The sequence below is a fragment of the Cephus cinctus genome, unplaced genomic scaffold (genome assembly GCF_000341935.2).
Source record: "Cephus cinctus unplaced genomic scaffold, Ccin1 Ccin1_scaffold0401, whole genome shotgun sequence".
Taxonomy (NCBI): Eukaryota; Metazoa; Arthropoda; class Insecta; order Hymenoptera; family Cephidae; genus Cephus; species Cephus cinctus.
In genome coordinates, this window is record NW_014333085.1 from 862,900 (window position 1) to 888,479 (window position 25,580).

The following is a 25,580-nucleotide window of genomic DNA, read 5'->3' on the forward strand; positions in this document are numbered from 1 at the left end:
ACTCGGTGAACGGTGAATGAATCCTTCCAGACGACGATAATTCTGAGCAAAAGGTAAAAGGAAAGCAGGTACAGTAAGGTCGTCGACTGTAGAAAAAGGAATCTCATTCGTATCCACAAATCACAGATTGAATTCGAGGGGCAGCATGTGACGTTTCCTGAGACGCTTTCTCTCTCTACCGTCGTCAGTGAATTTCGAGAATCTAACCTAACCTCTACAAAATCCTATAGATACGTACTAAGTATGGAGACAGTACCCGCGGAAAAGACTTTTTCTATGGTATACCTGTACCATATACATTTGTATGTATACCATAATCATAGCGAAGTCTCAAAGATAAGATAAAGCGGAGATATCTCGCAAGACATGACACCATGGTCCAGAACCTGCAGCCGCAAGACACGTAGAAGGCGATAGGAGGTGATGCCTGGACACGCAGAAGTAGAGGATTTGCAGCAGAGTGCTCCTGTTTGCTCACACCCAATCAACTCGGGCCTTATACGGAGTCTCTATCCCCCTGGTACCATACCCTTCGCGCCGCGGTATATAATACATCTCTAGAGTCTCCATATATGTATGATATATATTACATAGAGAAGTAGCATCAACAAGGATAGAAGATCCATACCGTCAGAGACTCGTATGTATACAGTGGACTTATTCGAGGGTAGTAGGGTGGTTATACGTGCAAGGGTGCCTTACGTGTCTTTTACATATATATATTTCTCTGAAGCCGGAACCCGCTTCCTCGCCCTTTTCTCTACCACCCTCCGTCTCCTCCATGGGCCAACGAACAGACAGACTCACCCCTGCACGTTCTCTCACAGCATCCCTTGAAGAGGAGGCTGTACCTGGAGTACCTACACGTAGAGGGAGAGAGAGAGAGAGAGAGAGAGAGAGAGAGAGGGGAAGATCAACACAGCCAAACTCCAATGTACCTCGCTACCGCAGGGACCACGCCGGGAGTCTGTTTTTCGAGGAATTTTCGCTGTGGAGACTGATTCCCCGACGGGCCACGTCGGGACGGCAGACGTCGCGACGCCCTCTTGATCCTCCTTGAAACGAACGGACGTTTGGCTAATTTCAATGACCATCCGTCGCACTCTGCGTCTAATTTCTACGGCATGGAAGACGAGTGACCCTACGAGGACTTACCCTTCTGTTTACTCCAGGGGATGTTCCCGGACCAAGGGATGTCAGGTTTAAGGGATCGACGACGCCGTCGATCTGTAGGATTCTTCGTCTCTTTTTGACAAGCTCAGTATCTTGACTCGAGGACGTAAAGTTTCAGCATGACCGTCACCAGGAAGCAGCCGTCAACGAGGTTCAGGATGCACTGGGTGAAAATATCACGGGAATACTGCAACACGTTGTTGCGGATCCGATAAGTCTTATCGGTTGTCAATCAACGGTTTACGAAGAGTACCGGTCACGATGTGGCTACTGGGATGACACGTGCGACCTGGTCAACTTGGATTCTCGTATGTTACATTATTTTATACTGTTATACTTGGTTCACTGTCCTCTTATCTTTCTAACCTATACTGTTAAAGGAGAGCTTGCCGTGCTCGCTAGTCGAAGCTTTGACAAGGGAAGGAAAAGGATAGGAGAGAAAAAAATGAGAGAAAGACTCCGTTCAAAGCCATCACTGCTGATCGTGACTGAGTCGAGGGAGGCCCGAGGGGTCGTGGGTCAAGAAGGTCGTCGGGTATAAGGGGTCGTACCGTATAACGTACCATCCTACGTCTCCCGTGGGATATCTACTAACACCAGGATCACCACAGGGAACACTACCGAACACGAGCAATACCTAGTAACATCGGGATAGCCACCGATCAGTCCACTTTCTTCTTACTTCATTCTCATCCCTCCGTCTCCAGTCTGGCGTATGTGCCAGCTCTACTTCTACTTCTACTTCGCCTCACACATATATCCTGGACGGTTCCGGGATTCCATGGGAACAAACTCCAGTGACACCTTTTCTGGATGCGATCAGTATTTTCGAAGATCTCTCTTAGGCGCTCTCTCTTTCTCTCTCTTCTCTGTCATATCATTTCATAGATACCGACGTAACGTACTCTAACTGTAAGGTTTTATTTCTTTAAGGTTATGTGTCTACTGCCAGAACGGGCTAATGTGACAGGACTCTCGGATATATTGAATTACCGTGTATAGCTATAAAATTCTAGATACAGCGTACACGAGGAAACGCAGAAGTTATTGATAAAATGTTAAATCCTACTTTGGTGCCGTATCCACAAGGGAAATTATGCACGATTGGATTTCTAACTTATTACCAATGGATTTCTCGCCTGAAAGTGCATTCGGGTGTAGTCGATTGCGCATGGTTTACGTTACACTTGGACGGAATATTTGAATTGTAGGTAAATTATAATGATCAATTACGTAAGGCAGTTTTGCAGTTATGATGAAAATCAAAGTGTCTTATTCCTAGATATTTAAATGTAAAAATAGCACACTTGGATTTGCAGTGATACAGTGCACGTATAATGTACTCATAAACGGAATGGAATATTGGAGAAAAAAAAATGTCTGGCTGCAAATGACACTCGGAAATTAGTATCCAGGTTTATATTGACTTCTCTGATATTTTATTTTCCACTAGCTGGCTGGAGAGAGAAGTTATTCAAACGTGAAGTCGACGCCATTGGCGGGACACGCAAAACCAATGAAATTCAGGATTCTCAATGACGAAAGGAGTGCCTGGGTACACTTGACTAACTTTTCCCACGGTCCCTTATACGTTTCAAAAGTTTTTCACTGGAATAAGTCAAAATACTTCTACCACATAAGCCCATCTACTTCGGCGTACCCACTCTATTGACTTTTGTTCCTTCGCGTTTGTTTTCAAGGAAATGTCGTTCCTTACTTTTTTCACTTTTATAAATCAGAAGGCCAACTCGATTCGCAAAGGGTTTGATTGCCTTTGAAAATAGAAGTTATTTCCTGAGGCTAGAATAAGAGTCCAGGACCGAGACCCCCTTTAATTATAACTCACCGTATCGTTTCACCTTCTCGATTAATTACCAAACTGATCAGATTCAATCGAATCACGTGGTTTGATCAGATTAATATAATTGATACGACTCACAATTAAATTGATCTCAATTAAATAATATTAATTAAACATTATACAATTGTTAATTTTCAAAAATACATCACACCTACCAACTTGACCCACATCCATTTTCCTTAGATTCTAGCGGTAACGTATAAAATCTTCGTACTCCGACATTTCTCCCACAGCATCCACAGCTCGAGTATGATCCCCAGCACGTGAGATCGCACAAGCTCCTGTAAATTTTTCACGCGTTCAGGTAGGTCTATCAAAGCGAAGAACGCCAGTAGTTTCGTTCCCCAACAATAGTATTTTGAGCTCCCAAGTGAGAGTTCCTTATCAGCCATATTCCAGGGATATCCATAAGCACACGTAACCACATACACATAAGAAAGAAAGAAATCTTTAAAGCGCAGCTTGATTCATGTAGGTAGGTCCCGCCTCGCTCGGGCTACGGAACGGAACGTGACCTAGCATTAAGTGCCCTATAAAATATTGCGCTCATGTAAATACCCTCGTAAAATTCACCCCGCGAGCCTTGCTTACCCTGATGCCAAGCCACGAGCCAGAATAGGATATCCTCAATCTTCGCGCGTTGTAAATTCAAATTCAATATCTTCGTCGTTCTTACGTAGATAAACAGAAACGCGCGTATCTGCACGTCTCCCATCGAATCGGCCATACAATTTGCATGGTCGCCAACTACATATTTTTTTCTCACTAAAATTTCTTTCTAACATCCCTAGCAACAGCTGTATCGATTCACTGTCACCAACGTACCAAATCTGTTGGTACCACTGACAGGTTAGGGAATTTGAGCGTACCCCCTTCGCGCTCCACCTACCTTTCTACCTACAGTATACAACTTGTGTGTTCTTTGGTTGTTCTCAGTGACGGGACTCGAGCCAGACTTCCTTTACCCGCTGGAAAACGTAACGATCCCGCAGGGACGAGACGCTACCTTCACCTGTGTGGTGAACAACCTCGGTGGATACCGGGTGAGTCCTTCCTCCTCCGCGAGTGGAGATCACGGTGGCGCCAAGGCCCGGGTAACTATCTTACCATTACGTGTTCGCCTAAAGGAACTACTTACCTAATCTGCACTCTGCGCGTGCCTGCACCTCAGCACTGCATTCATGCACTACTGCTGCTATGAGAACCTACCTGCAGTGTGCGTCTTAAGATTCACACTTGAACTTGACTTGAGTCGTTAAATTATTCAGATCGAGACCTGATTGACATGACGATGTTATATTGCAATTGTGTATATGTATATATAAGGACATTCGTATGTCCTCTTTTTGAATAAGTACGTGTATATGTATATATATATATATACACACACTGTATATAACTCTCTTTCTCACTTTCTCTCTCTCTCTCTCACTCTCTATCTCTATATCTCTTGCCTTCTGTGCACGTCGCACGCACTCACTGGAGCACTGGACTTTTCGAGGCTGCTGTATTATCTGAATCATCACATAATCACGATCATTATTGTTGATCGTTTAATTTTGATTACGGATAATTTTTTTTACTCGTATTGATTATTACTTTTATTTTTTGTATTCTGCGTTATTATTTAGTAGTGTGTATTTTTGGTGGTAATAATTTACTCATCCGTGGGGGCAGAGGGGGTTGATTCTCGGTTGGGTTGATCAAGCCGAAGGGGGTTTCTATCTTTTGCTACTTAGGTTAGCGGCGGCTGTCTCTTAGTTTAACAAAGTGGCCATATGTTTTCTTTCTTTAGAGGGATCGGCGTAGATTTTATTGGAAAGAACAATGACAATTTTTTTTATTTATTCGTTCTTTTTTTCACATTTATTTTTCCTACGGTCACGTTCTTTTTGAAGTTCCCGCCTTCCTCACCTCCTCGAAGCTACGTACCAGGCTAATGATATATGCATGCTGGATAACGGTGGGATTCTAATTCTATCCAGGCGGTGTCACGGACCACGTGGACTTGTCTGACGGTTTGTTGACCAGTTCTACTGGATTATATCTATGTAGCGATAGGATTTTTTTCGGATTATTTTTTTTTGAAAAATTTCATACGCTTTTTAATCAATGGCAGTTGCCTACGTATCCCCTGGAACGACACTTACGTACTTGTGCTTCAAGGGACTAATCGCAAAAAAAATATTTCTCTTTTGTTTTTAAAATAAACAAATTTCGACGGGTCGTGACCATCAGGCATTTTTATTTAGGTTAGCTTGTTTTCCAATAATTGGATTTTTAAGTAGGTTAGACGCGCAAAGCAATCTTCGCCAAAGGACACGCGTTTCAAAAAGTAATTTCGCAAAGTGGAAACGCCACTCGCGGTATGCGTTCCTCGCGCAACCACCTCCAGCCTCTTTCTGGATGGGCGTGAGCGCTGAAACGTACCTTCGTAAAAATACAAAAGTGTCTTTTTAATTTCCCAGTGTCTACCAATCTCTCGGTCTCCTGAAATTAGACGCGCCGCGATGTGACGCTGGTCACTGTTCAGTCATAATATTTGAGAAATGAGACGAGCAAATTTACCTACTTATCAAGTCATACGTTCCCGCTACTTCCGGTACCTTCTTTTTCTCTCAATTTCATATAAACGAAATTTTTTTAATTTTATCTCTTTATTCATCTTTTTCTGGGTCACACGAGTTACGGAAAACACAACAATGGAATAGGTCGTTTTTATTTGCAAAAAAAATTCTTTTTCGTACATCCTGTATCAAAATATTCCGGAAACGGAGTTTTACATGATTATTATTTCGGGCCGAAATTTTTGTACTTGTCCTTAATAATTCTTAATCCCTCGTATATGAACCTATTTTGAATATATTTTTTTAAAAATTAATTATTTTCAATTAATTATATCATCCTGATAGAACAATCTTTGCGCGATATTCCCTACTTAATATATTCCCTATAATAAGTATCAATTTATCATACTATTAATTGACAAAGGTATAGATTGTCAATGAAAAGAGGAAATTCTCGATTTCCATATTCCGTATATATTCTAGTAGATCCTTTAAAGAATTCAAGAGTTACGTGGAATCGTATCGAGCAGTATATACATATATATACGTGCAGTCGTACAACGTCGACGAGTCGCGGAGAATAATAAAACCCGAAAGCGTTCTTTCCCCGCGTAAAAAAAAACTCGTGCATTCGCGCATCATCGGATACGCAAATAAATACGCAATTCGCGACTACCCAAATTCGTACAACCGTACCGTAAGCTCAAAAAAAAAGAAATGCGTATTTCCGTTTTTCTCTGTCCATATTTTCATACCTTCGCGCCAAACGAATATCAAATGTCTGACTATAGGAAATAATACTGCACTGTTGAAATTCAAAAATTCGCCATATATGTTGGTAAAGTTTCCCAAAAAAAATGTTCAAAATCATTCGCAAAATTATCAACCAGTACACATGCTTCGATGGTCCAGAGACGATTCGGAGGAAATTCAGATAAAAAAAAGATACAGATAAAAATATATAAATTAATCAAAATTATGAAAATTTTCAATATTATTTTTGTCAATCACTAATTAGTGTTAAGCTACAAAAATGGACTGTTGTACAGGACGAGTAAGGTAGAGGAGTTACAAGCGGCCATTTTGTAATTAATAAGAAAAAAAAAATTAATTCAAAGAGGTCACACCGATAACGATATGGGACATGGAAAATTGTTCGACCTGGCTTTTTGGCTTTTTAGATATACACACCTATATACATACGTATGAGCTTAAAATGCTTTCACGGCAAAGCACCACGTGAAACTCCCCAGTAGTGTGACAATTAACGAGTTATGAATTTTGAACGTAAAGCAGAAGCGTGAGATTTGAATTATACAGCTATGAAGTAATGGCCCGTAGTAATATGTAATGGCTTATAAATACCGTATTGATAGCCCATAACCACATAAATTTATTGTATTAAACATCACCGTAAATAGGCACGAAACCAGAAAAAGGGATCCTGACGCCGAGGGGTTGCGAAGTTATCGTCCACGTACTTTTTTTTTCTTTCTTTTCGCTGTTCGACAAATGTTTCGATCGAAACTCGACTACGTGGACGAGAGAGGGACTTTCGGAGTTTATTGGTAGGCCGCGAGAATTTGCTTGTGCGTACGATTAAATCGAGATATGCTAACTATCAGAATAATTATCATCAATTAAATAAGCCAGTGATGAGATATAAAATGATCCAAAACTGTCATTTTATTTGTACTAGTATCTAGATTACTGTGTCATATGAAAATGACATATTGTAAATACATATCGAATATCGATAGGCATTCGGAGAACATTAAGGACAATTAAAGCACCATGTAAAATCTAGTTGAATACGTAATACATATGACATATATATATAGATATATATGCCATGCCGATAAATTTATAACTGAGGCATGCCAGTGATGCATGAATATTAATCGAGGAAATTGGAGGTTGCATGAGCATGTACTTTTTGTTTGAAGTAACCACACGTAGGTTAATGAAGATAAGAAATCGATTGTGTCAGCGCGTCAATCTTTGACCTATTCTCTATTAGTAATATATAGGTTGTATGAGTTAATGCCTGAAATAATATTTTGAGGCTAAAAGTTCGTCCACGTTATTCCGATAGAGGGACTCTAAACGTAGATATTCGTTGAGATAGGAGAAATACTTTGGGACGGGTCGGGTTAGTTTAATTTTTTAAGGATAAGGAGCAGATAACGATTTTTTACTTTTTAATTGCAACAAAAAATATTGGAAGAGTTTTAGAGAAATTTTAATTAGGACTCTTGACTATTTATCCATATCGTATTGAAAGGGAACAGCCTGTATCTCGGCGTTGGGAATTCAAAGATGAGACTGAAGATGAATAGTAGTGGGGGGGAAAAATGGCGAAAAGTGAGAAATAAACGAGGTGTGGTAGACTGGATCCAGGAACGTGAGCTCACAATGAACCACAATAGAGCTCCGAGATGGTTTGCATATGAAAGACTTGGAGAATAGAGGGAGAGATAGATGTAGTACGTAGGTATAATGTTATATCTGTCATCCTTCCAAAGGCAGAAGCTCGTAAGTTTGAATTTTGTGGAAAAAAAAGAGAAAAGAAAACGAAAACGCACAAGAAAATATGGATATCACCATGCACGCCTTAGAACGTCAATACAGGATGCTATTTCGTAGCGATACTTAATTGTAGGAAATTCCCCCAGAAAAAAAGTCTCTGGAGATTATTGCGCCTAGGTAGGGTAAAGAAATCTCGGATATCTAAAAACCAATGGCGGATTGATAGCTCGTTACCGACGTGATTACTTTACCGACGGTAAAACGAATGGAATCGTATTGAGCGATGCGATTGGTCGATCGTCCGTTTAGTTTTTCCGGGCGTCTAACGAACGAGCAATCAAGTTTCCGTTCTAGCAGACTGTGAGTTAACCTGGTGAATTTTGCTCGATGGTTTCGGCCACCGCTGAGACAATATAATACGAAAGAGGTTAAAGGTGCCAAAAGAAAGTGAATACAATGAGATTAGATTGATAAAAAGATACCGTGGCGAGTACACAGCCAATAGTAAAGGATTTGTGATTCGAGGTTACGTCGACTGTCCTTGTGCTACCGAGATCCGTCGGTACTCTCTGAGCAAAGGAGGAATATTCAGTGGGGTCAGAGGGCCGAAGCGTAGAAGTAAGGGGTGGCAAAAGGAAAAGGGGTTAGCATCCCTGTAATGTATTATAAGTGGAGGCACTCACAGGGCCGTCACTACCAAACACTCGGTCTTCCTCCTTGAATTCTATACACTCAGCTTTTGAGATATCGATAAGAACCCCGCGTGCCTCTTTGTTGCTCGATAGATAGAACCTTTCAGGCCGAGAAGAGGTCAAATATTCGATATAGTCAGGCTTCAATTTCGTGCCAATAATATTCGCGCTCTCTTAGCTATCCCTTGAGCTAGTCATCGGAGAGATTGACTTGCGAATTCCATGGAGATAAGGTTAACCGACGTATTTAACTATCGAGCATTATTACGACGGGTCAAAGTGCAATGGATTTTGCAAGGGACGTCCCTGTAAATCGCGTCGTGTTAGGATAGCTTCGTTACACTGTGTGAATTGTTGTAATTTACTAATATTCAGTGATGCGTGTTGGTGAGGTTAGGTGGCATGGATCAAAGCTGACACCAAGGCAGTCCTGGCGATTCACGATCACGTCATTACAAACAATGCACGTCTCTCCGTCACTCACAGTGATTACAATACTTGGACGTTAAACATCAAAGGCGCCAGACGCGAGGATCGTGGCCTTTACATGTGCCAAGTTAACACGTATCCCATGAAAAGCCAGGTGAGTCTTTCGTTACCGCATTGTACGTCAAACCAATGATACAAAGTTTCATGAGAATGAAAAATCCAGATTTCTTAAAAAAACAAAACTCATCGATGATTGATCGAATTGGATTAAATAAATATTTTTATTGATATAAGTTCCTCGATTTGGTACAGGAAATATCGCCTAATTCTGTTTACGTTCAATTGACAGAGCGCGTATCTGGAAGTGGTCATTCCGCCGGACATTGTTTACGAGGAGACATCCGGGGATCTTATGGTGCCAGAGGGTGGCTCGGCGAAGCTCGTCTGCAAAGCTCGTGGTTATCCGAAACCAGACATCGCATGGCGCCGGGAGGATGGAGGTGAGATAATAGCAAGAGACGGCGCATCTGGCGGCAAGATCAGACGTAAGGACTAACCTAATACTATACATATTTACTATGCTCTGTAATTCATCAATTTACGTACCGGCACCTGCGATTCTTGAGAGTGTAGTATGAGGACGTGTCGCAAGCCCTGGTGTTATTTTCATTAAATATTGAATTACCGCTATGAGGGTACATGGCGAAAGAATACAATTTCTCAAGAACGTATCTGCTGTTCACAGTTATTACAGCCGAGGGTGAGACGCTGACCTTATCGAAGGTAACCAGAAGTGAGATGGGCGCCTATCTGTGTGTCGCGAGTAACGGGGTCCCGCCGACAGTCAGCAAGCGAATGATGCTTCACGTTCATTGTGAGTAGAGCTTTCATCGAGAGAGCAATGCTTTCGTCCTTTTCAAGCGGGACGATTTGACGTTGGACATTGTGGTCCGGACGTGGATAAGGAGAACCAGAGTGGATCGGCAAATGGAGCTGGGGCTAAACATTAGTGTAGTAGGACTGCACGACTTGACTGACAACTCCTATCTAGTGCACGTTCGTCCGATGCAATTACGCTCGAGCGGCGTGTAACGCCTATCCTGAGCATTTATCTGTGCGAAACGGGCTTAAGGTCTCGCATCCCAATGGAATAGACAGAGGAAGACTGTAGCGGCAGCATCGTAGAGATAGCCATCGTCTCCTTCTTTGCATAATTTCGCCGTAGCAAAAGGAGAGTCGAGCTAGTAAAGGCGCAATGGCGTCTTGGCGTTATACTGTAGAAATAGTGAGGCGGGGGGAGTAGAGAGAGAGAGAGAGTAGAAAAGAAGCAAAAAAATTAAAGTAAAATACTGTTTAAATAACAGTGTGAACCTAGGGTGGGTGGAGAGAGAGCGTTGAAAAGAGAGATAATAAAATTACACTTGGGGCGATATACCTACCTACTTCTACCTCCGCCTTCACTACAGGGTTAACACAAACCAGGCAACCGGCTCTTGAAGCCCTCGGGCTTAAGTCGCGGTTGTGACCCACGGACTCTCTAGATCCGCAATAGATAATTCTTCTACGGAAATTGGATATACGGTCACGCCATCGTGTGCCTCCTTGCTGGCCGTAATTAGATCCTGCAGGATAATCGAATTCTATTAAAGTCCCTGTCGCGGTATATCCTTCTTAACACGTGGACGAGTTGACGTCTAGCGTAGTTTAACGTGCTTAAGATACTGTGCAATTTCACAATTGAAATTATACACCCGGTATAACCTTCTTCTCTGCTTGTGTTGATCGAGATTATTCCTTTCTGTATCCTTAATGTCAAATTAATTGTATTCACGAGCGATACTCTTTGGGTCCTTCCGGTTTCATGTGCTCCTCTTGGAATCTTATAGTGTCAGTCCTACCAACCTGAGAGAGTAAACTGGTCCATGAAAATGCGAATAGCTAAGCAATGATCCGAATAATAGAGAAAGTTGCTAAAGGCTTCCTTTCATTACGGGACTCCTGGAGGCACCCCACCTCCCTCCCCCCGGATCTCTCCCAGGTCCCCCCGGTGCTTTCACGAGCCAAGAGCATCCTCACCCCTTAATATTCTGCCAGGCATTAAAGTGACGCAACGATCAAGAGAAGAAAAGGCTTGTTTGTAAATCGCTTTCCTTGTTTTTTAAGTCAAATCCCTGTAAAATGTCCAGGAGCACCTTTCGAGAGAAAGTGGAAGAAAGTCGTAACCGCAGAGCATCCCTGAAGAGTAGGTGGTAATGCAGAGACGGATCGAGCATTACCTTATCACCGCAACAGTATCCGCCTGTCCTTTCCTCCTTTCCTTCGGGCTAGAATAACTTTCCTCAAGCCCCGTTTCTAACGGCCGAAAGCATGTCCTCCCTCTCCCCTCCAACTTGAAACCGCAGACTGCAACATGTACATGTACAGTCAACCAATCCCAGAAACCTATTACGTTTCCCTAGTGTTTCTCCTTGCAGGCTTATTTCATACCGCAATCGCATCAACCGAACCAGGATCCTAACCTATTAGCCCAGGGATTTCGCTTCCCAATTTGAATGATTTATTTCACGGGGCATTTAGTCCAGCTCAGAACCCTGCTTTTCGAGACATCGGCAATCCTCGAGCATTTACCGACTATTATATCTACGCTCGAAAAAAGTCGACGACCTTGTCGTTCCTCTTATCACCGAATATCATCCCAATCCGATTCCTTGAATCGAACTTCGTCACAAGTAATTATTTTCAATAAATCCATTACGCGCCAGTTAATAACTGTGCAGGCTGACCGTGATGCGTTTGCAATCTGATTGATTTATATTCCTTGTTCTGCCTTAACGCTGCGGCTAGAAAGTTTTAATTGCTTGGCAATATTTTTTTTTGGCTATCGCCTCTCTCAGTGAGCGCCCGTTAAAACCGGAGGGTTTGCTTAGAGATGAATAGCGCTTGGGATCATGTTCAAGTTCGACTAACTCGAATATATTTTTCTTCTCCCCCATATCCACTCTTTCTCTCTCACTCACTCTCTCTCTCTCTCTGGTCCACGTACATTCCGCCATACCCAATCTCGCTCTCCAACCCGTAAGCCTTCTCCGTCGGCTCGTTGCGTCTTGATCCCTCAAGTGTTTTGCCCTTTTACAACGTTCCCCCGTAGCCATCCCAACCCTCGAACGAATTTTAAAACGTTCTCAACCGAGAAAAATCTCATCGTCCATCCACGTGGGCAACGTAGGCAACGTAGGCAACGTAGGCTTTACCTTTTTATAAGCTCCTTACGACCGCGAAGCTTTCCCATCCGCCCCTTGAATGCGGGATGCTGCGCGATCAAAGGATTATTGTCAAACGTTACAGTTCATCCGATGATCCAAGTGCCGAATCAGTTGGTGGGCGCCCCGGCCGGCACGGACGTGACGTTAGCCTGTCACGTTGAAGCTTCACCAAAGGCGATCAACTACTGGACCCGTGAGACAGGTAAGAATGCGCCTTTATCCGACAGCCGACGTGGATTCTGCCAAAATAAGAGGGTGCTCCTGCAAGTAGAAATTGCGTGAAATCTTAACGTAGAACAACATTTAATCTTTTCAGGAGAGATGATAATAGGCAACCACAAGTACACTATGTCAGAGATCAAGATTTCCGTGTACAGCGTGCAGATGAGGCTGATCATCAAGAACCTCCAGAAACAGGATATGGGAGGGTACAAGTGCATCTCGAAGAATTCCATTGGGGATGCCGAAGGCAATATCCGGCTCTACGGTGAGTCTGTGTGTCCTTGAAAAATTCCAATACTCTGGATAAACCTAAAGAGAGAGAGAGAGAGAGAGAAAAGGTAAGGCTGACTTAAATCACTTGAATTTATCTCTCTCACATCCCCTATTCTTCCGAAGGTCCCTAGTCGAGTGTTTGGTTCGTGCACGAGGCTTGGAAGTCACGCGATCGGATAAGCTCCAAGGATTAACCGTTAAACCGAAGGTACAAGCGGACCAGGGGGAGGAGCAGGAGAATCAGGAGGAAGCTGAGAACGCGGAGAGCAGGGAGCCGGGATGACACATAGTACCAGTGCCGATGTCCGTAATGGGAGTGATGGTAGTTGGTAGAAGTGTGAAAGAGACGAAGATGAAGAAGAGGATGGGAATAGATGTATGAACCGGGGGAAGCAAAGGATGATGGAGGTCGGCCGGGGGGCGAGGAGGACGTACGTGGCGGAAGGCTGCGGGTATTGCGCCACGTCACGTCAGCCTCGTCGGCCGCTAAAAGTCCGCGAAACAATATCCTCCCGTATTAGTTATCGTTTATCAGGCAACCGGCCAGACAAAACGCGGAGCCCGGAATTGGGTGAGCCATCTGTTGCCAGACATGATCGATAAAAGTCCGCCAAGTGTTATCAGTGCTAAACTGCTATTTCGGCGAGCTGCTCCTCCTGCCGATTCCGACGTCGACGCCGCCGCTGGTCTCCACCCCCTCTCTCTCTCTCTCTCTCTCTCTCTCTCTCTCTCTCTCTCTCTCTCTCTCTCTCTCTCGTTCCTTTCTATCTCGTACCGATTTGCGGGGATACACGATAAATTGAATCTACCAGCTGGATTCCACGTCAAAGCGGGAATTCTTGCTTGCCGTGTTAGCCCGAGCGTGAAAATACTCGTGATTCCTATCGGAGCGGCAAGAAAGTGACAAAAACAATTTCAGGGGTTAACGGGGGTCCTGTAATCTACTATCGGAGTAACAATTACCGTTCCTCCGCCGATAAGAAGCAATCAGCCATATTCACTGTCGACAGATAACGTACGATGCTCTTTCTTTTCTATATGAATTACAGATATGGAACTGCCGAAACACTCGAAGAAAAATGGAGACCGTTTGGGCTACGACGACCTGACGGACGGCGTGGGCGAGAGGGACCAGAATAACAGACTGAATCACGTGTACCAAGGATCACTCAGAGAGACAGCTTCGACGTCGCAGACGCCTGGAGAGGACGGTGACGTCGCGACGGCAATAGCGTCCGAGAAGATTCGACCCCCAGCTGTCTTTGTGCTACTGATCGTCTCTTATCACCTATCCGTCTACTCGTAAGCAATGTGAGAGTTGTCCTCGTCGATTGGAAAATGACGTCATTTCCTTTGGGATCGTTTAACGAAATTTAATGGACCTTCAGCAACGGGCGATTCAGCAATGGTCCTCAACGACCATCTGTACAATTTGTCACGATATTAATTGACGGTTCATTCTGAAAGCAATCGGGCGCATGTAAATCGCTAAGGCTCGATGCAGGTCCAACCGAGATTTACATTTGGATGAGTGAGAAGTCTCTACTCTCTCTCTTGTCCTTGTCTCTCTCACTCGGTTTATAGCCACGTTAATACAGATGAATATGCAGATGAGTATCGCTAGAGTGTCATAGATTTACTAACAGCCCACGTAGCAATTCAGTCCTCCCGTTAACCCGGTCGAGTCAGGGCGCCTGGTTGCTCTTGGACGGCTGATGTTGAGTCGCGACGGCCCTGCTGCTCTACCGGGGCCTCTTCGAATATCCGATTATCGCCACTGTCGGCTCGATAGCTTAACCATTAGGAAATCTCAATCGGGTCAAGTGCGCCGCCTACGTTCACCAGGCACGACGGTGTTTACACGGCGCGAAGAACATCCAACAGTACCCTCAGGGTGATCCTGGTTAACCCTAATGGTAATTTCTAAGCAAGTGAATACCTGGCTACAGTTACTTCCAAACTTAAAGCATATATGGACGCGTCCTTATGTACGTATGAAGATAGGCAAACAGTGGAGAGTTCACAAACGATCAGACCTCACAGTTTACTCATGAGTACAAGACACTTCGTAATAACCATTGCTTATGCTTAAACCACCAGTGTATATAGTGTTTCTTATGAGCTTGTTCGCCACGGTCGGGACATCGGAGTCACTTCAGAACCTAATTCACATTCACCTGGTACCGGTCCAGACATCACCTAGGTGACTAGCAGGATAGCTGCTACACCTTGCTTAGTCACTTGTCTGAAGTCGCTTTTGCGTTTCGACCGTAACGAGCGTGTTACTCGATATTGTTTAAGTGGATTTAACGCGCGGCGACACTGACTTCAGCATAGAAACGCTACCTTAAAGACCATCCACTGTGTCTTGTTACGAGGCTGCGTCTCTCTACCTTCTGAAACAAAGACCTGTCGTAACCTACCTTGGTGTATGATTGCGTTCCACGTTATCTGATAATGGCTCGACTTGGTTACTGTCTCTTCTACATTTTTATACCAGATCCTTCGTTCCTGAACTGACTACTCTTTTAACTTCAGATCCTCCACGTCCTCCTCCAACCACCATCGCCTTGGACTCTCTCCTTGTCAGCTGCCACTGTGCATTAAGTCCATTATATATGAGATGTAAATATATTCCGGCTGAAGGTACACAAAGAAAAGGCATGGCTGATGGCAAAGGGATCTCTAATGGCGTCTGAAAGGATCGTTCAAACGAGAACCATCCAGAAATTGGATTATACTACCTACCTGGTGATTGTCTTAGATTTTTTAATATCCCAAGAGGAACTGTATGGAATATCCTGATGACGATCGTGCCTGGTGGTGAGTATGGTAACCATCCAAGAAGCCTCTACCTTTTCTTTATGTCTTCTTCAGGATCCGACTACTCTTGTGTCCGGTAAAAATGTGAAGATCCGTACGTATCAAAGCTCATATTTCACCTGGGTACAGCCACTGCGTATTCGTTCTTAAATTGGCAAGAAGGTCAATAAGCTCCAGGATGGAAATTAACAGGATTCACAGTCAATAGCCATGCAGGCGAATATTCAGAAATATGGGATTATGCATGGCCAGGAATACTAGGATATATAGTATACGTGACTTCGAGGACGATGATGCTTTATGTATGTAAATATCTAACCTCGTGACACTCATTGTAATTGATCTTTTGTACGTATGACTTTCACCATTTTACCAACCCTTAAGATTCGTCCTATGGGACTGCCTGGAGATAATGAATTATATATAATTATAAATAATATACATATAACAATTGGCTGAGGATATCAAGCGGAAGAAGCCATATCCAACTACGTACACGTTTGTCAATAAGTTTATGCATATCTAGAAAGTGACACGGCCATATCACGACTGTAGATAAGACGATAGGATTATCGATGAGGATGTTTTCTCATACGCGACTGAAATTTTCTTATCTACGTCTTATACGCGCAATCTTTTTTGGCAATGACTCTTCACCTTTGTGCGCATCACTTGTAGCGTGATTACACGTGAATGAGAGAATAGGATAACTTAGGCAATGTCCAGCGCACCTTTATATTTGCTCACTGATTCTTCATTTCAGTGAGACTGTCATTTATTGTGCTAACGGATGAGGAAGCGAAGATTCAATGTAAATCAGTATTGATATACGTGTGCACGTGAAAGAAGCCCATTTCGTTTCAGTTCATTGTGCTATACCGTGCGAGCTATCATTTTCATGTGAACTTTGATGAGGTCAGGCCAGTTGAAATTTTGAAGATTATCATTTTCGTCTGCTTCGTCGTTTAGGATATTTTGCACCGTGTAAAGAGTCTCGTTACATTTATCAAGTCGTGCCAAATGTTATTGTAAATTCAAATAGGAAGTGTTGCGCTGTTATATATAATTTTGTTTTGTATCTTTTTTTTTATTCACACGAATATTTACAATTTTTCATACAGAGTGTAGAGCGTTCTTGTATCTTTGGAATTGTAGCGTTTGCGTAATTTCCTTTTACGTATAGATTGTGCAGTCCCAAGTGAATCGTGTGGTTTACGTGGTAAATATTGTTCCGTTGATTAACGAATGAATCGATGACTGTTAGAGATTAGGAAGAAGGAATAACGCGATATTAAATATTAATGTAAATGAGAATATATTTATGTGTAGATTGTAAAATACGGTATAGGACTCGAGCGATATTAAAGTTACTGAATTGTTGAATGTAGCTATTTACGAAGGTTATAATAATAATAACGCTAACAATGATAATACGTGACGCGCATACGTTATCAACAATCAACGTATCAATGAAAATATTTTACGCCAATTCCGGTGAACGATTCTTCAGCAGTCGTACTTTATTCTTCGTTAAGTCGTTACGAATTGTTGATAATTTTTTTTTTTTCCAAAGAAAAGATTAAAAAACAGTCAATACGCTAGCTTTTAGTCAACCGACGAATTGAACGAGAAAGTGTCCTAGTTCAGAAATCTATTTGTAATCTGTATTGAAGAAAGGAAATGAAGATTTGCGAAAAACAGAAAAAAAAAGATTTTCAAACTCTAAAGTCTGTCTAATGTCGCCCATTGAAAATTAATACGTGAAATCAAAATTTCAAAAAAGCTTTTTCAACGGTGACATCCTAGAGCGACAAATCCAAATTGGAGAAAAATCCCATGTCGACGGATGAAATGGTAGCGAATAAAAATAATCAGGACATTTTCATTGGAGCGTATTTTTTTGCTTTGAAAAAGGTTGTATGAAGTTCTAACGAGAAGTGTGCAATTAAACTATTGCGCAAAGGATAGGTCTTTCGTTGCTGCAAACCTAAAGGTGAAATTCCATGCAATTAATCCACTCATTACTTGAACTTTTTTTTTTCGCCGTCAATACTCGCGGTACAATCGAAATCATTAAAGAGCTCGAAGGCAGCCATCTTTTTTCCCCTTGATTATCGATACGAATAATTTACCGTTTAAGTAATAAAAACGAGGACGAGGACAGAGAAAAGCAAATATGATTTAAAAGAATTAATGACCTAGAGACACAAGTACTATTGGAGAAAATGTTACGCAAAATTACCATTGTACCGGTGGCCTAACTGATATTTTGTACCGTGTGTATCTATAACAATACTAGTCATAATGGAGACTGGCAGTGCAACGTTAATTACATATGCGAAAAATACAGGACCTATTGTGAATATTATCATCAACCCTTACACATACGAAGCATCTAGTTGACAAATATAAATGCAGAACTAGTAAACGGCGCATTTCGCACACTGTACAATAATCATACATATATGTCATTAATTATTGTCCCCCTTGTAATCATTCCGAACCGAACTTGTACCTAATCGAGGAGACTACCGAGCTGCTGAAAAAAAAAAGAAAAAATGGGAGAAGCGAACAAATAATAGCTGAATAAAGAGAAAGGAAAGAAATATACGTGTAATTTTCATGTGAGTATAATTTACTTTATTATATATTTTTTTTATGCCTCCCTAGTTACGTACGAGTAGTTAGTTTGGTATACGTAGTAGGTAGCGGGTCACGTGACAACGTGCCGCACACGAACTCGAAAAGTGATGACATTCTGGAAACATTTGTCACGCAAATACACGCACGATATGCTGGGTAAAGTACCATATGGATAAATACCTTATGGATATTATGTATATAGGTAAAGGCCAAAGGTGCAACATATATCCTATATATATATTGTAACGTGATTTTTCGATTCACGGACACAAGACGAATCCCGCTATTGATACTGATAACGTTCTCAATTTCTGGTTCCCTTCGGGTCGCCACCCTGCTCAGAAGCTACGCTTTCGGGTTGATTCGTATAGTTAAGTCATTGCTCTCGTATGATTTCGTATTGTGTAGTTGAAGTCGAGGTGCTCGAATCTGCCGTGGGGAGATAGTCTCGACGTATCCAGTTGCCCGGCAGAGGAGAGTACCCGACGGAGACGTCTCCACGGACCGGCAGAAGCCCGGGTGAGATACCGGCGCCCCGCTGGTCTCCAGCTTCGAAGGTTTTGATACGGTTAAGGGCAGAGGAGGAACCCCCTGGCCCGAGTTAAGGATGTGGTGCCCAGCTGTCGCCCGATGCCCTGGGGAAGCGGCCGTGGAGGATCTCCACAGGTGTTACGTACCGATTCGCTAAGGAACGCTCCCGATTTGGTTTAAAGGGACGACTCGAGGGAGATGGAAGAGTTATCGGCTGTAAGGATCTCGACCAATCAGATGATCAGAATGATTAGTTCTCGAATTTGGCTATTTTGTCAAAGCAGTCTGTCTCGGGACACCGACCGAGGTGTCACGAGTTGCATCGCGCTCCCGTGCTGTCTGTTGATAGTTTTTCTAGCTATGTTTCGATACGGTTTAGAAATTTCTCGCTCGTGTAGTTCTCGCGATATCTAGGAAATCGTATGAATTTTCTGTGAGTGTTCCGGAGATATAATGCAGTGCCCACCTGAGTGTCTCCTGGATGCAGTTCCCGGCCTACACGGATTAGCTGCATCAGCTCCGGTGAGTCTCCAAATGTATTAATTGGTGAAGGAATTTCGATTTGATGGTTCAGATTCGTTCTGTTACGTTCTGATTCGTTGCTCTCTGTATCGCGCACTATTTGCCTGATTCTCACTCCGACCCTCTCTAGCTCAACCTAGCAGCCTGAGCGACCGTGCATTTCCGTAACCGTTCGCTTCCGTTCGTACATCCAGTTGCGTTTACTGATTTTACGCGACCCCAAAAATCTACAGGATCCGTTAAGTCGTCTCTTCCGATAGGTTCCATCAGTTAAAACTGAGCTTTACGAGGAAAAGAATACTTCACGTCCAGGAGTGCCCATGTGATTCCTAGGATGGAGATAATAGTTCTGCCAAGCTAAATCCGCATGGCTGACCCCGCGCGATAGCTGTCCCAGATACATTAGTGGTCCTACGTATAAACTGCATCTATGCAAACCCTTTCCCACAAATATGACCACAATGATTATTCAAGTTAATGGCCCATTCTGGAAGCCCGGTAAATCGTGACGTTCGCACCGCAACTTGCCCACTTTCGGAAACCTCAATTATCCGCCTACTCAAGTATTCAGAATGTGAATGCACGTAGATGGGCATCAAAAAATGTTTGACTTCCTGGTGCTTGTCGGCTGAGGTATGGAAGCCAGACTGAAAGAGAGAAGAGGAGGCGATTGAAAACTAAAAATGGTTATAAAGTGAAGTAGTCGATAGGAACCTAATAGCTCATAACTGGTTAATCCGAAGAAGCGCGAGGACGCCGGAAGCCGAAAAAGAAATGGCAATTGGATGGTAGGATCAGAGCGATCCGTAGCGTCCATATCAAGGGCGTCAGCGTGGTGGCAGAGAGGGATCCTAGCGCCAAGTAAGAAAAGGGGGATTCTGCTGATATTGTAAGTGGCTGCGAATCCTTTATAACTGGAGGAGCCAAGGATGGGAAGAGGCGAGCTTGGAATTTTTCATGTAGTAGCGAGCAGATATGAATATCGGAAAGTTCCCAAAGGAATTCCCGGGGGATCAGAGAGAGGCGAGTCCTGGGTTCTTGGCTTCAGCGAAATCAGGAGCCTAAGAGGAACTTTGAGAAATCGCTGAGAAACCGATAAACTTTGTAGCTGCGAACAAACAACAATCCATGGCTTGTTGTCTGATCCTGTACCATATATTTCTATACTATAGTCTGTATCTTGATCGTTGAATATAATAAATAGAACAACCACTGGGTAGCTATGAAGCTAAGTATACACAATCTTGAACTCCGGAGGAATGAAAATTAGTTATGGAAGATATATCTCGATTTGATATAGAGAAATTTACACATCCTTGTGTAAGGGATGAAGGAGCAGAAGCCGTTCCGACGCTTGGAGTTCCATGGCGAATCTTCACAAACGTGCAAACTCATAAAGCAACAGCCTGTGTAATCCAAGGGGTCGTGACGCACGTTCAAGGCTGGAAAGGAATTTACAAGCTGAGTAAAATAACACGTTATCAACGTTAGTCACGTCTTACCTCCGTTGCTGAATATAATAGCCGTTATTTGGAAAATGTCTTATATCATTGTGTATTGTGGTTTCACGTAGATTTAGGCTATACGGCTGCTTTGCTCCGCAGGGAAATTTTGGCACAAGAGAAGCGTCTCGATTTACTCAAATGATTCAGAAGGATTGGCAGGATTTTCTTCTTTTTTTTTTGCCTATTTCCGTCACTCGTAAAAGTAAACGCGTCGCTGTTACGTGGTAGGGAATAAATTTCTTCGATTCACGAGAACTCCTATCTAAAAATAACACGTGTAAGCCTTACTTTACTAGATGATAATACGCAATCGTTATTTTCCAATGGATAAACATACCGCTATAAACACGTAGATCACGCTCGATCGTCAAGTTGCTTTATGACAGGACGTGCATATTGGTCACACAGTGGAACCATATAAATTTAGTTAGTATCGGTCTTTGTTAGTGCCTCCGGCGTGTTCACCGCATTGCTAATTGGAAGTTGTAATGCAACAATAACATTAGCAAAATAGTATAATAACGTTTCCGTGATATCCAGAGCGATGCTGTAAAATCATGAGAGATCCAGCCGAATAACCAGCAACAAGAACCAGGTTAAAGTCCATAGCCAGAGGTTGACAAGCTGTGCCAGGTTTGGTGAATTTAATATTTATTGTCATTGTCCAAACAGATTAATAATTGCTGCAATGACGAAGCAAGTATCCTGCAAGAGTTAAAATTTTTTAAATCATAGGAGCAAGTCAGATAATAATAGATTTGATTTAGCAAAATAAAATTGGTTTGAGAATTATTTTACATTTATCACTGCAATATACTGACATTATAAAGTACCGTATTTAACGTGCGCCGCGTAGGGTGAAAATTAAGTTGGAATTGCTGATCGATTTCTCCGCAATAAAGTCGGATAATTTTCATTAGGACATTATTGCGCCTTTTGCTCTTAAATGGCTCACTTGGCATTTTTAAGGTTATTCAATGGACCAATGTCTGTTTTGACCGAAGGTAATTCTCTCTAGGGCTTACTGGTGTCATGTGGGAGTTCAGGAACGACTGACAGAACGACATGGGTTTTAATTATTTTCATGAGATGAAATTTCATGATGATGGGCGTTAGTCTTCTGTAAATTCCGAGATCCCAGCTAATCGGCATAATTCCACGGAATCCGTAATGGACTTTGGAATGAGGGACGTTAGCGAACGTTTGCCGGCCACAATCCCGCCCGTCGGCAAATTGGATCTTCGCATTCGCACTGACCACTTGCAAAGAGCTTAACGCAATGTATCTGCCAAACCTTCTAGAAAATCCAATAATCGTACAAGTTTTTATTATCGGACGTGTCTATGGATTCTGATCGTATGTAAGTTAAATACTTACCAGACATAACCTCGTCTGAAAACTATTGGAAAATCTTGACGCTGCCAATTTCCCAGCAAACGCATATTTCCAATAAACGATCCCTCTCCTTCGTTCTCGAAGAATCGATTGACCGTCCACCATTCCGCCCACTTTGAGCCAGTTCGAATTTTCCACTTTCGAAGTAGCAGCTACTTCGTCCGGGTGTGTCTCTCGCTCCAGTTAAAAATGTCTGCTCCGCCCTGAGACAAGCATTCCAGTTGACGGGGGGATTTCTCGTACCGCAAAGAAGTCCTAGGACGCACTGTGGACTTGGACAGTTCTCCCGTTCCGCTCGATGCTAATGAAATTCCGCGAGCTGCGCTCATAGATTGTCAGAGGAAACCAAGTGAAGTTGAGCCGATCGTGAGCCGAGCCAAGTCCCGAGCAAAGCCGAGCGAAGCCGAACGTAGTCGAACTAGCCGCAAGTTCTCATTTCGCGATCCCCAAAGAGTTCTCGTCAGCAGTTGAAAACTTTCTGATCCTCCAGGTCAGATGTCACACTATTTAATCGTCGCCTATGGAAAAGTTTTCTCCTCGTATATAGAAAACACGTGTAAGATGGAAAAAGTCAAGCAAAGGCCTTTTCCAATCGAGAATCCTCTTCGTGAGATTACAGGTTATACAATCTCCTCGGTTTTTCACATTTTTTTTTTCACTAACTCTCTTTGACAAAAGGAACGATGATTCTCCATCCAGTTACTTTTACCAAACGAAACATAACTTTTACCCGGCCGCATACTTTAATTAATTGTTTAGGGACGTGGCTTTATCTCCTTTCGCTGCAATCCCTTGGCAAGTCCTAACGCTCGGGATTGGTTAGGCTGGACATGAAGCCGGGTCGAGGTGGTTTTGGTTTGGCTAGGGGAGAAAATGAAATGTTTTGACGCGCGCGATTATTCATCTTGTCGGCCTTTGAGTTGGGCTCGTACAACAGTGTTGGATGGATTCTATTCATTAAACGACGCATATCTCCTGACCAGCATTTTGTCTTCTCAACGTAAACGCCACTTGACGAATATTCATACCTGCGACAGTGTCGGCTTCCCATTTAGCAACGTCCACCCAATCACTTGTTTCACGCATCGACATCCATTAACCTTCCAGAAAAGGAATTTTACGCACAATGACAATCGACTGTATATTGAATTAATTGAAAAACTTAAATTACCATTTCAGAATATTTTGCTTTTAACAACTACTCACAATAAACTTATTGAATTAATTCTATATCCATAGCATCATCCATACTGCTCCCTTCTTCCTTGAAGCCTCAATCAAAATTGAATCAATTCGTTCATTACAATATTCCCTCTTCATCAAAGTCCCAGGATGCGATGGAGCCATGCATAAAAGCATAGACCTGTCAGGCCTATGTGCACGCACTATTAGGAATTTCCGCAAACTACACAAACCAGAGTGACAGCGGCAACACGTGTCTTTGACGTATCCAGTGTTAGCTTGTAATATCGTAGTACCCGGTGGCCGGGCTTTGTGCGTGGATGTTTCAAACGCACGGAGAATTCCAATGGTGACCTAAAATGCATCAAGGTTTCAACCCGAGTGAAGCTGTAAGCGTTAAGTGTACCGGTAAAGTGATTCTCTAGCTTTAACCCAAGCCAAACCAACAAGTAAATAGTTGAGCTCAGAACCGGCATTTTGGTATTTTGGTATTTAAGCGTTATTGAACAAATGACCACGAAGTATATCCATCAACATAGATAACAGCACACAGTGTATTCCCCTTGGCAATGCAAAACGGTAAATACTTTCTTTTTCACGAACACTTGTCAATGTTAAATGTAATCCTTGCTTAAGGATTTTATAAATTAAAATCATAACCGCTCTCTCGAGGTCTCTGATGGTAATATCATTTCCCTCTTTATAACCTGTACCTTCCTTTCAACTCTTTATATTTTTTTTTCTCTTGGTTTCACCCTGCCACTTTTTTCTCATTAACTCGGAATCGTTTGAAGTGGAGCAAAGGCACTTTTGGGTATTTTTCGCAAAGTACTTTATCTCCAAAAAAAGATCAGTGATGCTCTTTGTTTTTCTCTCTCTTGAGGTCCTGATACGAATATGTCACGATTGGTTAAACCCTCAGTGAGAGTAACGCATTGACCTTACTTTTATCTTTTTTTTTTGCAACTGCCTCCTCTTCTTACCCTCCTCCATCTGCGCCATCTCGAAAACCACCGTTACCCTAAATATAACCTTTGACCCTCGCGGCCAAAATACGTAAATCACGTTTTCTTACCCCAACTGTAACAAATTACGGAGTACATCCGCTCGATTATTCAAACATAGACACCCTGTTTGTATTTCTGAAAACCACCTACATAATTTACTGTTGTTTCTATCTACCTATATGTGTATACATCCCCATTTGTATTCAGTATTATTCGTGCATGGACCGTGCAGGAAATCACGTAGCTATTTCCTGCAATATCATATCCGTCAGCAAGAACAGCGCCCTCTCAACAAATTTTCCTCTTATTGGTCATGCTAAGGTTATGAACTGTAAAAAAAAAAGAAAAAGTAAGAGCTGCGTAAACATTGAATATTACAAACTTAGTTAATTCCAAGATCCATTATCGGCTTCCAACAGCCCCCCCCCCCTCCGCCCAAAACCTAAGGATGATGCTTCTTCTCCATTGTATCTAAAACGAGAAAAGGTTTTCGCACTGTCGCGTTTGGCACTCAGAAAAAAAGCCAGCCGTTCTCGTTGTTATCTTGGGCGTGTACCACGAGTGCGACCCAGATCCAGGAAGCTTTACGAGCAGCGACCATACGCGTATAAAGCTTTAACGTTCCAAGCCTGGTTATCTATGCATTATATTATTAGACCTTTTTTCTGTCAACATTCACCTTATACGTCCAATGAAAACGTCAAAATGAATATTCCTTACTGTTAGTCCTAGTTGACTATATTCGGTTTCCGATATTTTAGATGTATGTAATACATACCAGTGTATACAGGGTATATATACATAGTGTATAGATATAGATGTCAGTCTTGCGACACCCTAGCTGTTACAGAGTAGGTGGATATGTATACGTGTAGGGTTTAAGTGCGTGCCGCGCCTCCTCGTCCAATCTCCTTTATGTCCTTCTAGTTTCTCGAACTGCCTTACCTTGTCAATCGATATCCA

General features: G+C 42.6%; 1 protein-coding gene and 1 long non-coding RNA gene across 3 annotated transcripts; one reads left to right on the forward strand and one right to left on the reverse strand.

The window, feature by feature from the left end:
* Positions 1 to 423: 423 nt before the first annotated feature.
* Positions 424 to 17,496, forward strand: LOC107267436 (lachesin). Its single transcript, XM_025084595.1, has 9 exons — positions 424 to 468; positions 1,286 to 1,481; positions 3,971 to 4,128; positions 9,220 to 9,405; positions 9,601 to 9,796; positions 9,997 to 10,125; positions 12,597 to 12,716; positions 12,831 to 13,001; positions 14,059 to 17,496. Exons 1-9 carry the CDS (start codon positions 424 to 426, stop codon positions 14,313 to 14,315), a joined length of 1,458 nt encoding a protein of 485 aa, XP_024940363.1. The 3' UTR covers positions 14,316 to 17,496.
* Positions 17,497 to 19,685: 2,189 nt separating this feature from the next.
* LOC107267345 lies at positions 19,686 to 23,151 on the reverse strand. Of its 2 annotated transcripts, none has more exons than XR_001537592.2 (5): positions 22,411 to 23,151; positions 21,867 to 22,330; positions 21,371 to 21,738; positions 21,031 to 21,295; positions 19,686 to 20,970 (listed from the first exon to the last, which is right to left on the reverse strand). It is a non-coding gene; the product is annotated as an uncharacterized LOC107267345 (long non-coding RNA). The 2 variants fall into 2 exon arrangements; XR_003059592.1 differs by having other exon boundaries at positions 21,855 to 22,330.
* Positions 23,152 to 25,580: the final 2,429 nt, after the last annotated feature.

What these genes read in the sequence shown, in the direction of transcription:
- LOC107267436 (XM_025084595.1), top strand. Translation starts at nt 424, where the DNA reads ATGCCTGGACACGCAGAAGTAGAGGATTTGCAGCAGAGTGCTCCT. An exon ending in ACGGTGGCGCCAAGGCCCGG is followed by an intron (nt 4,129 to 9,219) that starts GTAACTATCTTA and finishes TGGTGAGGTTAG; the next exon opens with GTGGCATGGATCAAAGCTGA. An exon ending in AATGATGCTTCACGTTCATT is followed by an intron (nt 10,126 to 12,596) that starts GTGAGTAGAGCT and finishes CAAACGTTACAG; the next exon opens with TTCATCCGATGATCCAAGTG.